Raw genomic sequence first — 13,397 nt, forward strand, 5'->3', positions numbered from 1 at the left:
ATCTTTTCTACTGGTCAAGAAATGAGCCCCAAGAAATCTTATAGTAGCTAGAGCCACAAAGCTGGCAGGCAGACACTGTTTATGCCCTGATGGAACTCAGAGTCTCACAGGGAAGGGTTGGCAAGTCTACTGCAGTGTGACAAGTGCCATAATGGAGAAAAGCCCGAGGAGCTACTGAAGGGCAGAGAAGACATGCCAAGCCCAGGCCAGGCAGTTAAAGGGAGCTTCTTGGAGCAGGTGACACTACAACTGAACTCCAGAGGCAGCGTAGGAGTCCCAGAATTTAAGAAGGATCCGCAGGCTCACAAGCCCAGACATAGGACAGTTATCAAAATGTGACTCGTCACAAGTCTGGGAAGAGAGAGGAGTTCTTATCCTTCTAGCTTTTAGTCATTCTTCCCTTAGAAAAAAGTACTCATTATGGTTTTGTTATAACTCATCGTGTGCACATAAATAAGCTCCCTCAATCTGATGCCATATTCATGAATTAATGTTTTTATGAGAGCAGGGAGGAGATGAAGAGGTGTTTGTTCTGGGTAATTGGCTATGGCTGATTCATTCTGATGAATAGAGAGACCTGGGGTGCAAGTCAACACCCATTGAATGTGCTGTCTTCCTTCTGACTTGTGATTTCCATGCTGACATCTGTACAGAACAAATAGAATTTGATCCGGGATATGAAATTGCAGAGCTAGAAGGTGTGTTATCCCCACCCCCTCATTTTACAGACAAGGTAACTGAGGCCCGGGGAGCCAAAGCAAGCGCTCAGAGTGGCATAGCCACAGGGACATAAAACACACTCTTCTCCCATCCAAGGCTGACAACACCCAATCCGAGCATTATTTAGAAAACCCTAGTACCTTTTCTTTTCCTGTCAGGAAAGATATTCAGGGTGGTAATAAGAAGACTGTGCATACTGTAAAGAGCCTCTGAGAGGGGCGTGTCGAGTGGGCTGCTGAAAGGGAAATGCTGAGCGATGTCAGCTGGAGCAAACCTCACGTGAGGGAGCTGCCATCTCTGCCAAAGGCGGAAAGCCAGAGGGGCCGTCCTGAGCGAATGTGGTGGTCGGCAGTGACCGTCTGGGGAGTCAGGCCGCGTGCCAGGCCCCTGACTTCTCCTGGTGGAGGTAAATGGTACAGCTTCTTCCACCACGAAGCCAAGCACTGAGCTACGGTGGAACAACAGTGATAATGAGTATTTGTGGAATTGTTGCAAAATACACCTTTGTCTCGTTGTTCCTCCTCAGCTCCTTCAGGAGTCTCTTCCACCCCCACCTGGCATGCCTACTACCAGATGGCCCCCTGGTTCCTTGTACATATCCGTACCACTACGCTTCCCATCATGTGTGTTAATTATCTGTTTAAGTGTCTGTTTCCTGCACGGGCCCACCAGCCACCACAACAGAGAAGTTAGAGGACCTGCGTGTTCTAAGGGAACGCAGCTGGAAGAACATCGGAGTTTGCTCAAAGAGTCAGAAAAAGCTATAGAAGAGAAGGGAACTTTTAATCTAGAACCGGGTATGGGTAGTAGTTTGTTATGGGAAGGAAAGAGGGTCATTCCAGGTAGATTAAAGGCATGGTGTGTTTGTCAGTCCATTAGCTAATGTTCATGAGATGCTGCCACGTGCCGGGTACTTTGCTAGGTGCTAGGAGGACACAGGCTGATTTTGCTGGAAGGAACATGGAGCATGTGGGGCAGGAGAGAATTCGAGTGAAGATGAGGAGGTGAGCTGTACCACAGATAAAGGTTTTTCTGGAGCTGGCTGAAAAGCCTACCCAAAAGGGCCCAAGAGAAGCCACCAAAGGTTTTCAGGCAAGTGAAGTGTTGGGATCAAATTTGGTTCTAAATGAGGAAAATCTCTATGACCAAATATGGGATGATTCATGGGATATATTGTTAAGTGAAAAAAAAGTGTGCAAAAGACCATTGTTAATATGCTACCTTTTGTGTAATAAAGAAGGGGCGGGGCGCCTGGGTGGCGCAGTCGGTTAAGCGTCCGACTTCAGCCAGGTCACGATCTCACGGTCTGTGAGCTCGAGCCCCGCGTCAGGCTCTGGGCTGATGGCTCAGAGCCTGGAGCCTGTTTCCGATTCTGTGTCTCCCTCTCTCTCTGCCCCTCCCCCGTTCATGCTCTGTCTCTCTCTGTCCCAAAAATGAAATAAACGTTGAAAAAAAAAAATTTTTTTTAAATAAAAAAAAAAAAAAAAAAGAAGGGGCAATAAAAAATATCCACGTATCTGCTCACCGGTGCAAAAATAAACAGGAAGGATGAACTAGGAACTGTAAGGGTTGAGTGGGAATAAGATGGAAAGGAGAGGGATGGATACAGTAAAAGAAATGGGGGAAGCAAGGCTTCTCTGAAGATACCTTTTATATAATTCTGACTTTGGAAACAAAGAATCAATTGGGAATGCAGGAAAAAACCTTAGAGTGAAATACAAACAAAAATGAATAGGAGTGTGTAAGAACTAATCTAAGTAACTTTTGAAAATAGTATTTTGAGGACGTGCTTTGTTGGCTGAAAAGAACTGTCAAGAAATCTTGAATTCTTTTTTGTTTTTTACAGTGTTGTAGCTAACATTCTGAAACCACTTTCTGTGTATTTTTAGAGTGAGCAAATAAATATATTGTAGATAATGGAAACAAATTTTGTTGGAGAAGGGAGCTCAAAAATACAGAATGAGAGGGAGGCTACAGTTGATAATGTAAAATTGGACTATAGTTGGAGGTCTGAGGATCAACTTGGGTTTTTTAACATGGATGGCCAGCCAGCCAGCCGGCCTGAGATGAGATATGTATATATACCTGCATATAATTCTTGGCCCTGGCCTTGATAAAGCCTAAAAGCAAAGACACCCCAGTAGCAATGAGCAAACTTAGTGCCCAAAATTTGGCTTCAAATTCCATTCTCCTCTGAAAGGAATCCGTACTTTGGAGAAGTACGTACTTTGGAGACTGATTTCAGGACGAGAACTCAGTTAGTACGGGGTGAGACTGAAACATTTTGTAGTAACAGAAAATAAAGATGTGCTCAAAGAATGATGGGACTATGTCTAAAGAACAGGGAATCAACTTGAATGAGTCTCTACTGGCCAAATCTGGGACAATTTGAATCAAAACAAATAAAGATTGTAATGGATTATAACCCTCTGAATAAAATAAGAATCCATTAATATAAACAAGTTTGTATTATATGTAAATATAACATACATTTAAAGTTATTTATATAAACATTTACATATTTATATTATATATATTTATATTGTTTGTATTATAAATAAATATATATCTATAAGTAAACTGGTATGAAGAAATAGAGAAGAGAAAGCTCTTCTTTATAGTAGAATCCAAACTAATAAATATAGAAGGAATGATAGAATTAGAAGTCTTCTATCATAATAATAATTAATTCAGGCAGGAATCATCAGTGGGTGCTCAAACTAGTGGGTAAAAGTTTGATGAGTTATTACAAGATTACAACAGCTTCAAGCAGGAGAAGATCAGAAGCCAAGCTCAGAAATCTATGGCACAACACAAAGACTTTGTACCCAACTACTATCAGCTGATTGTTTAAATCATATTACTAAGTGTTGTATTTGCAACAGGATAATGCTAACCAAATATTGAGAGTTCACTGTGTGTTAGGCATTGTGTTAGGTGAGGTTTTGGGATGTTCTGTTTGTTTGGTTTTTGCATATATCAACTCAGTCCTAACACTAGCTCAGTGAGATTTTTATTAGTACCCCCATTTTTGAGGTGAAGGAACGAGGTGTCAAGAAACACAAAATTTGTCTAATGTCAAATAGCTGATAGGAGGAGGAGCAAGATTCAAAGCCCTGCCTTCTGACTTGGAGTTCCTATTGGGCAGTGTGTCTCTTGATCCTCTTAGAGCTAACTCTGTGCTTCTAGAAGTGTGCAGAATGGTACGGCCAGAGAGGCATTCTTGAAAGCCTTGGGGGTTCCTTCTTTCTTCTCACCATACTTATTACTGAACACCTGGTCTCATTTTTCCCCCTCTAAAAATAGGGAAGGCAATGCTTAATTTACATGGTTGTTAGGAGGGCTAAATGGGCAAATACATGTAAAGCATATAGTGTGGAGTCAGCGTCCACTAAATGACAGCCGCAGCAGTAGTAACACCAGTTGTAACACTGAACTCCCTGGTGTTATGGAAAATGTTTGTAAAGGTCACCCCTCACGTTTGGACTGAACTGATAATCAGAGGGCAGATCATAAAAAGCTTTGTGTATCATAAAAAGATTATGTTTTATTCTATGGGCAATAGAAAGCCACTGAAGAATTCTGTTACTGGGAGAGATGTGATCTGGTTGACAATTTAGCGCGTACCAAGGGCAGGAGAGTAAAACCCAAACCACAGCGTCCATCAGGAGGCTGTTGGTAGAGACTGGGCAAGAGAAAATGAGGGTCTGAGTTAATGAAGCTGGCCTGACAGAGGGGAGGGGACACACAGTGGACAGTCACACTTGAGCGCGGCACCTGGGTTTGGCAGGAGAGGATGGGGAAGAAGCTTAGGCTGAGCCCCAGGCTTCTGGCCTGTGTTCTGGCTCCTCTCAGGGCATGACCAGAATATAGAGGAAGGGCAAGTTGGGGGCATGGGAAGGTGCTGATTTGGGGTGGTTTGGGACACATGAGGGAGTCACAGTGGACAGTTGGATATTCAGATCTGGATTGAGGGGAGAGTGTAGGGCTAGAGCAGTATGCCTGTGGTCACTGAGGCCACGACAATGGGTACCTCCTGGAAGGGGTACAGAACAAGGAGAGGGCTGAGGTTGGGATTTTGGAAATGCCAGTATTTAACAACGGCAAGAGAAGTGGAAGGAGACTGAGGAGGAAGACTCAGAAAGATAAGATTGTTTCCAGGGGACTGTTTCCTGCCATGGCGAAGGCTGCAAAGAGAAGCGGATGAAGCAAGGAAGGCCTGAAAAATGACTGGTGGATTTAACAATTGTGTTCCTAGGGACCCTAGCAAGAGCAGGTGCCAAGGAGCAGAATCTAGTTGAGCAGTGGATTAATTAAGGAGAGAATTGGATGTTTTAAGGAAAGAAGCTAGAACTTGGATGCTCCTGGGGATGCAGGCATCTTACTTCCTTGCCATGCCTGCCGACCTACTGGCGGAGAGCTCTGATTAGTGGAAGGTCATCCTTCCAGAGCCACAATCTCCTTCCAGTGTCTTCCCTTAGTTCCTGGCTAGCCCTCCAGTCCACACCAACCAAGTCTATAGGTTTCTCCAGAGAGCTGCACAAACCCACCTCCTCACTGGGTCGTCTCATCCAGACCCTCCACCATCCCTCATAGGCTCCAGGCTTCCAGACTTGCCTCAATGTCCAGTCCTTCACCATGGATCCAGTTTTATTAAAACTGAGCTTCTTCTTTGGCAGCATCAATCTGTATTTCTCCTCCTATTAGGTTGGTGGCTTTCCAACATTTTTTTAAACCTCAATATACGTGTACGTATAACTGAAAGGAGACACTCCTGTTTTCAGCTCCATTTCATGCCATTCTGTATCCTATTCTATTTTGTGTTTTTAAATGCTGGCCTTCGCCCATCGCATTAATTTCACAACCTGCTGAACTGACTTAGAGGCTGGTGTTATGACTGCCAGAGCAACCGTGCTAGGAGGGGCCCAAAAGAAAACATGCTAAGTGTCTGTCTGAACCCATCCCTTTTCCCTCCTTCAGGCTCCCCTGCACTGGGGCCAGTGGCAGGTCTTCTCTCTAATCACTTTTGTATGGTTCTGAGAGGAAAGAAAACCACTTTAGTTACTAGGATGTTAGCCAGCCGTGGGGATATTTGAATGTCCACAGTAATGGTGGAGAGACTAGTTACCTTTCAAATCATGCACGTATGTACTGTCCCTACTTGCTCATGAGGCATCTGACAGCCTGAGGCGTTTTCATGCCTTGAGGATGCCCTCAGGGGGTCCTACTATTGCCTCTCTTGGGAGACATTTAAAATTTCCTGAGTTGAGGGTATGGCCACCTGTCCACACAGACCACCCAACTGGAGTTATGCTGGTCTGGTCTGTAAGCCCTCTTCAGACTTCCCTGAGGAGACATCCACCCCCACCCCACCGTGGGAACCACTGCCTCTCATAGGTCTTTGCCCAGAGAACAACTGGGGATTTCTTTTATAAGAAAGGGCAACTTACGTATTCCCTCCCATTCACGATGTCTTTTCTACTTCTGCCCAGGAGGAGCAAGGATTTCTGAAGACCTTGACTACGGATAGAAGCATGCTGTTGGAAGAGTAGCACAGGCCTTCTCTCATCTGCTCAAACGTGCCCACTACTGCCATAGACACGTGCATCCTCCGTGGTTCCTGAAGGGCCTGTCCACCGTGTACCTGCAGTGAACCAGGCCCTGGGCTGGGCCTCAGCTTCACCCTGGTGAACAAAACTCCATCCCTGGCCTCAAGCACTCACACCCAGGTTAAAGATGAGTGAAGAACGGTGGGTCTCCCTTACTCCAGAAGAATTTGACCAACTCCAGAAATACTCAGAATGTGAGTAAATGGATGGACCCACCTGGGGCAGGATTTCCTCTTGGTTGGGGAGACCATTTCTGGAGGGCAGAGTGGTGTAATCATTGCAAAGCCACAGAGAATGAGAGTGGGCCTGACAGATTATATTTCCTTATAAACACAGGATCGGTGTCTTTAAACATAAAAACAATTATCTTTACACTCTATAAATGATACACACTCACCATAGAAATTTGGAATATACAGGGGAAAAAATAAAGAGTAGGTTAAAAATCACAGCCAAACTCTATGAACATTTTGGAACAATCCCCTCCTGTGCATATTGCTTTACATGGTTGAGTTCCTGGGTATACAGTAATTTTTTTTTTACCCTACATTTTCTGCTTAACATAATACTGTATTTTCTCAAGTGATTAAAACCTGGTTGTAGCATAATTTTTGAAAGGCCGCAGGCTGTATGGTTACAGTGTTACTTGATCACTGGCCCTAACGTGCTCTTGTGTTTGGACCAATGCCTTTTTCCAGTAAGATGCAGAATTCCAACGTGTGTCTCTTTCCTGACTTTGTTCTGCATAAGCCTAGCCTTGCAACTAACTGGGGTTCTTGGTTTCTCATTAGTTACACCCAGGAACAATTGGAATGCATCAAGATACATTGGTAGTGAGACTCATGCTCACGTGTGGGCTGTGCCCTCCAAAGGCCACTCCTAATCCTGACATGACAGGGATTTGCCGAGGCTGGAGCATCAACTGACCACTGTGCTCTGTACACACATGGCCGCCGTGGTGATTATGCAGTGGCACCAGCTTCGTACAGGACCCTTTGCTTTGCAGAACTCTCGGCTGTGCTACCTGCCCTGCCCCTTTGTTCCAGTCACCTCTCCCTTCACATTTATTAATTGTATTGGCTGCTTTTGTAAATCACTAGACCAATGGCAGGTTGACCTGCCCTACAGGGTTTTCCCGGGTAGCCCTTGTATGTCCTTTGGCAGCCTGCCCCCCACCCCTCCCACAGGGCAAGCAGCCCTGGCCCACAGCACTGGTCTGGGAGTCTACAAGTTGGGCTCAAGTGCCAGCTCTGTCTCTTTCTCTCTCTGGTGTGACAGCCCTTAACCCCCAGAGCCTGTATCTTCTTCGTTAAAATCAGAGGGTTGGACTAGACGATCTCTTCCTGTTGTTCCTCCTACGCCTAACACCCATGACTCTATGTGTTCCCCACGGCCAACAGGGGCCCCCTAGGACTGCTGGTCAGTCTCCCACCTGGCTCCCTGGAGGCCCTGCTGGCCTCTTGTCTGACCTTGGTGGATTTAGAGAAACTCTGTAATGTATTGACAAGGAGCAAGGAATCACCTTCCAGAGTACATTCCATTTAATTCAGCGTGTTCTGTAGGTCAGCAAAGTACCAGCCCTGTCAGGAATGAAAAAGAAGCGCAAAGAAAAGGCTTGCTTTTGAGGAATCAGAATCTTGTTAGAGAATCAGAAATGTGCTCATAACACAAACAGAGAGCAGGTTTAGGGCAGCAGGCAAATACCTCTGGTGCAGAGCTAGCTGAACTGAGTGTATAAATGAAAAGGGAATTTAAAGCTAGGGGAAATTGGTATGGGGAGCGTATTAGTTTGCTAGGCGACTGTGACAGAGTACCACAATCTGGGTGGCTTAGGACAATAGAAGGTGCCTAATGGTTCTGGAGGCTGCAAGTGCAAAATCAAGATATCAGCAGGGTTGATTCCTCCTGAGGGCTGTGAGGGAAGAATGTATTCTAGGCTTCTTTCCTTGGCTTGCAGAAAGCTGTCTTCTCTCTGTCTTTCCATGATGTTCTCCCTGTGTGTGTGTCTCCATATCCAAATTTCCTTTTTTTATGGACACCGTCATCTTGGATTGGACCTGCCCCATTCCAGTATGACTTCATTTTAACTAACTACATCTGTAGTTATTTTCAGATAAGGTCACATTTTGAGGTGCTGGGGGTCAAGACTTCAACATATGAATCTGGGGGGGAGGGGATACAATTTAACCCACACAGAGGATTTAGCTGGGTGGACTCTGTGGAGGACAGAAGTTTTAAAATGTGAGTAGTAGGGGCGCCTGGGTGGCTCAGTCGGTTGTGCGTCTGACTTCGGCTCGGGTCATGATCTCACCATCCGTGAGTTCAAGCCCCACATCAGGCTCTGTGCTGACAGCTCAGAGCCTGGAGCCTGCCTCGGATTCTGTGTCTCCCTCTCTCTCTGGCCCTCCCCTGTTCATGCTCCGTCTCTCTCTGTCTCAAAAATAAATAAACATTAAAAAAAAAAATGTGAGTAGTAGATGGTGAGGGAGGGTGTAGAAACAATGGAAACAGAAGGGGAGAGGCACAAAGAGAGAAAGTGTGTGTGGGTGGTAAGGAGAACTTCTGGACCACATGGAAAGAAGGAGAGGAAGGTGGGGAGGAGGCCATAGGAAGGATGGGGGTAGCAGGAGGCCTTGGGTCAGAGTGTGGGTTTTGATCCAAGGTGGCAACATTTAGAGCATGAATCTGGTGGCTGTGTGCGGGGTAGCCTGAATATAGAATCTGCCAGATCAGGGAGATAGGGGAGGGTCCTCTGAAGGAAATCTTGTCTGAGCTGAGGAGTGGGGCTCGGATAGTGAATGTGGCAACGAACAAATGCTGATCTGTAGAAAACTGTGGTAGAAGGTATCACCAAAATTTACAGAATGAAAGGAAGCCAGAAAAGATACCCCTGAAGACTGTGAATCTGTGGAAAATACCAGAATTCATATTCAAGGCTAGTGGGGACAGTTGGGGAGTGTGATTTGGGGATGGTGATGACGCATCCACTTTTGTATTCATACATGCTAGGCTGCAGGGAACCAGCAAATGAGTGAGACACAATCCCGGCCCTCAAAGAGCTCCCAGCCTAGGAGGGAAAGATAGGTAGGCCTGAAACAATGATATTCAGTATGACAGGTGCTAAGCAGGGGGGAGCACAGAGGAGTAGACCTAGCCTAGCCTGGTGGGAGGCTTCCCGATGCAGGTGCTGTTTCCCAACACCAGAAACACTAGCAGGAGGGAGGAAGGGGGGGGGGCATTGCAGGCAGGGGAAGTGGCTTGGGAAGGCAGGGAGGAGAGAGAGTCATCATGGGAGCTTCAGAGAACTGCAAGCAAGTTCCCACAGTGGGAACCTAGAGCACATGGTGGTGGTGGTGATGGTGAGAGAGGATTTGGGGCAAGAACTGGAATGGTAAATAAGACCCCATCATGGAGGATACTGCTTTCCAAGTGCAGTGTCCCGTGGGCCTGGGAGGGGAGGTAGTGGGAAGCGAGTGGGAAGGAGGGCTGGGCTACAGCTCTGACTTGGAGTCATCGTGTGGAGGCAGCAACAGGAGTGAAGGCACTTCAGAGAGCAAGAACATGAGGAGAGAGGTGAGAAGGTGGGAAACAGGGCCATGGGTCTGCCTACAACCACGGGTCAGAGAAGGGAAAGGAGTCAGAAGAAGACAGAAGAACTGGAAAGATGACTAGGTGAAAAGAGTAGTGGGTGGAGGGAGTTGAGGGACAGAGGAGTCCACATGTGGCAAAGCAATAGGGGAGGCAGGGGGTAAAAAGACACCAGAGTGTTTAGTAGGAAGGGGTTCCTTTGTGGTTTGGGTCTTTTTTTCCCAACCATCGCTTTGTCCTTCTTTGACCCTTCCTCCTTTTGTTCCTGTGCCAGGACCGGACAAGGTGCTCTGGCACTGTTGTTCTAACAGGAGAGGGGAAAAAAGCCACAGTTCTTGGAAAATGATTAATCCTCAGAGGAAACCCTGAAAAAGGCACTTCTACCAATTTTAGATACATGCTGGTGTTCAGTCAGATCACATCGCCATAGCAACTGCTCTTCCATAACTACATAAACAGGAGCTTTGCAGTGGTGGAATATCTGAAGTGCATAGCCTGAGAATTGAGAACTTTCCCCAGTGGGGTTACCAGGTACAAGAGGCCAAGGATTTCAGGAGGAGAGGCTCCTGGTATATTCTGTTTATACAACGTAAACCCTGTACCTTCCCTGGTGGCCTTCTTCTGTGTGTGAAACCACGTTACAACTGCCCTTGGATATGTATATATTTATTTTATATGTACACAGGCACACACATACATAGTTGAAACATACCTATAGTAAGATTAATGTGAGTCAGTAGTGTAAAGTGCTTGTAAAAAAACAATAATGTGATAAGACTATTTTTGTTATGAAATAAGAACAAGCATAACAATGAAAAACAAAATGATGAAATTGAAAGCTACCCATGATTCTGTCTCCCAATGATAACCACTACTCGTGTGTGTGTGTGTGTGTGTGTGTGTGTGTGTGTGTGTGTGTGTAAAACAGACATGGTAGCCTATTTCATATGCTGTTCTCTTCACCCTAACAATGATCTATCCAGTGCTGTTATCTACTGCTATATCAAAACAACTTCAAAACTTGGTGGGTTGAAGCAGCCAGTTTATTTTTCCCATTTTGTGGCTCAGGAATCTGGACAGGGCACAGCTGGGATAACTGGTCCCTGCTCCCTGATGTTTGGGGCTTTAGGTGGGATGCCTCACATGATCCAGCATGGCTTATTCACTCCCATACTGTGACCTCAGTGTTCCCCCATGCGATTTCTTCCTCCAAGTGCTTTGTCCTCTCCCAGGGCCTCTCCATGTGGCCTCTTTTTCCAGCAGGCTGGCCTGGACTTCTTACATGTGGCCCAGGACTCCCAAGAGCATAAAAGCACTCCAAGGTCTTCTTAACACCTGGACTCTGAGGTCCTAGAACAGAGCTGTCTCCACATTCCATTGGTCAGAGCAGTCCCAGGCCTGTCCCAGATGCAATAGGGCCGGGAAATGGACTGCATGCCTCATGGGAGAGTGGTTCACACGGGAGCAGGGAGATCGTTGGCCACTAGCCAGCACACAGTATGCCATGGGGTGTTCCCGTATTGTTCAGTACTTTTCAGAAGCATGGTTTTCAGGGGTTGCAGAGATTTCTTTTGACACATTATTTTATTTAACCAAACCACTGATTGTGAATTTAAAATGTACTAATAGACTCACAGTTTCTAGTAAGGCAAACTGATACCCACATTCTATCCTACCCTGATCAGACCTCTTTGAGAGCTGAATTTATGCCTGGGCATCACAGTTTACAATGGATATATGGACGAACTGGAACTTATTTGAGAAGTGGTGCCAGCATGGTGAGGGGCCTCCCAGCAGGGTTATGAAGAAATGCCTGAAGGTACTATGCCTATTTGCAGGAGAAGGGAAGAAATAAAATAAATAAAAAGTGCTGTTGTGGGGAGGAGGTGTTTAGTTTTGAATGGCTTCCAAAAGTAGCCCTAGGACTAATGGGAAGAAATTTATCAAAGAAAGACTTAAAGCAAGGAATTTATTGATGGCTAATGGTCAAACCTGCCCAAAATGGAATAGAATTGACTTGAAAGCAATTGGGTTTCCTTTCCCTGGATGTCCACTTGATTAAATGACCATCATTAGCCCTTCTAATACTTAGTCTCTGTTGAAACAGGTTTCTTCTCAACCTCAGAGGGCATGAGCATGTGGGGAGGCCTCCTACGGACCCCTAACAACTGCAGCTAGAGATAATAATGGGCTTATTGTCCTTTTAATCTGATATTTGGGGAGAGGCAATTATTTTTCCATGATTTGTCAAGGACAGAAGCTGTCAGCTTTTTCAGAAAGGGAAAAAAGGAAAAAAATTAAACTATCAATTTTAACTTTTAATTCTTCAAGAAATCATACCAAAAACTTTAGACATCAGCCCGTGGTTGTTAGATGTTGTAGACTTTTTATACCTGGGAGAAATTTTAAGCCATTCTCAAATGCAACTCCTACCCATTTTATGAATGAGTACACTGAGTCCAGAAGAGCTCAGTGACTTGCCCAAGGTATATAATTTTAAAGTACATTTAAAGAAAAAATAAGTACATTTAAAGAGAATGAATCAGTAAATTGTGCTCTCCAGAAATATATTTTATTAGAATCAGATCAACTCAAAGTTTCTGACTTTAAGATGTAGGTAAATTATAGCTCAAAATTCAAATCTGTCAGTGTTAATGTGGGAGTCAGAGAAAATGTTTAGGGCTGGTTTATAGAACAATGTAAGGCTCTAAGTAAGCTTCATTGAAACCTTACTATTTATATGGGCTGCAGGAGTGAAAGTTAATCAAATGTTCATGGAGTCCTGGGCCCGTAGAGGGTCATGTCTCATTGCTTCCATCTTGGAAGGAAAACCACAGCTATTTCTTACCCACATCTCTTGCAGCATAACTGGCCTTCTTTTCCTCATGATGACTGAGATTCTACCCACAAGCAGTCACAGAATTATGGATAGGGAGAGACTTCTGTGGAACAATGGCTCTCAGATTCAAATATGCACCTGAATCTCCTGGGGATCTTCTTAAAATGCCAATTCTGACTCAGCAGGTCTAGGATAGTTCAGACATGCTGGGTTTCTGACAAGTTTTCAAGTGATGCTGATGCTGCTGGTCCAGGGACCACACTTCTAGTACCTTTAGTTAAGAAGGTACAGGCTGCCTGATCCATTCCTCCACCTTCATTTGGGCTATGACTTATGAGGCCAAATTACTTAGAGAAAAAATGGTAAGTTTTGCTAGCAATACCAACTTTACTTATACAATTAAGCCATAAGATCATTTATGATGTCAGAAAATCTCCGTATCCTAAAGCTGGTTTTCTTATATCAGCCCAAATTCCCTCTGCTTCAATGTAAAGTCTGTTTCTCTTATTCTGTATGTAGCACTGTAGCAGAGTTATCACTTCCACTGGTTCCCCTCAGTAGTTGGCTTGGTGGGCCTCAGGGGTCCTCAGCCTGGGTTGCACAATGGAAATACTTGGGAGACTTTGAACTCTTCCAGTGCC

At 45.2% G+C, this 13,397-nt stretch overlaps 1 protein-coding gene across 15 annotated transcripts in view; it reads left to right on the plus strand.

Annotated features, from left to right (window-relative positions):
* DGKG (diacylglycerol kinase gamma) overlaps positions 1–13,397 on the plus strand; it is a 213,030-nt gene that overhangs the window by 35,648 nt on the left and 163,985 nt on the right. For 13 of the 15 annotated variants that reach the window (XR_006718463.1, XR_006718465.1, XR_006718466.1 and 10 more), the window contains exon 2: positions 6,213–6,523. Coding sequence is in view for 1 of the 15 variants with exons in the window: in XM_045502671.1 (XP_045358627.1) it covers positions 6,457–6,523 (67 nt within the window). In the remaining 14 variants the exon portion in view is untranslated. Of the gene's footprint in view, positions 1–6,212; positions 6,524–11,624; positions 11,737–13,397 lie in introns of those variants that run through there. The other 2 variants (XR_006718464.1, XR_006718460.1) reach the window with 2 other exon arrangements.

The sequence above is a fragment of the Leopardus geoffroyi genome, chromosome C2 (assembly GCF_018350155.1).
Source record: "Leopardus geoffroyi isolate Oge1 chromosome C2, O.geoffroyi_Oge1_pat1.0, whole genome shotgun sequence".
Taxonomy (NCBI): Eukaryota; Metazoa; Chordata; class Mammalia; order Carnivora; family Felidae; genus Leopardus; species Leopardus geoffroyi.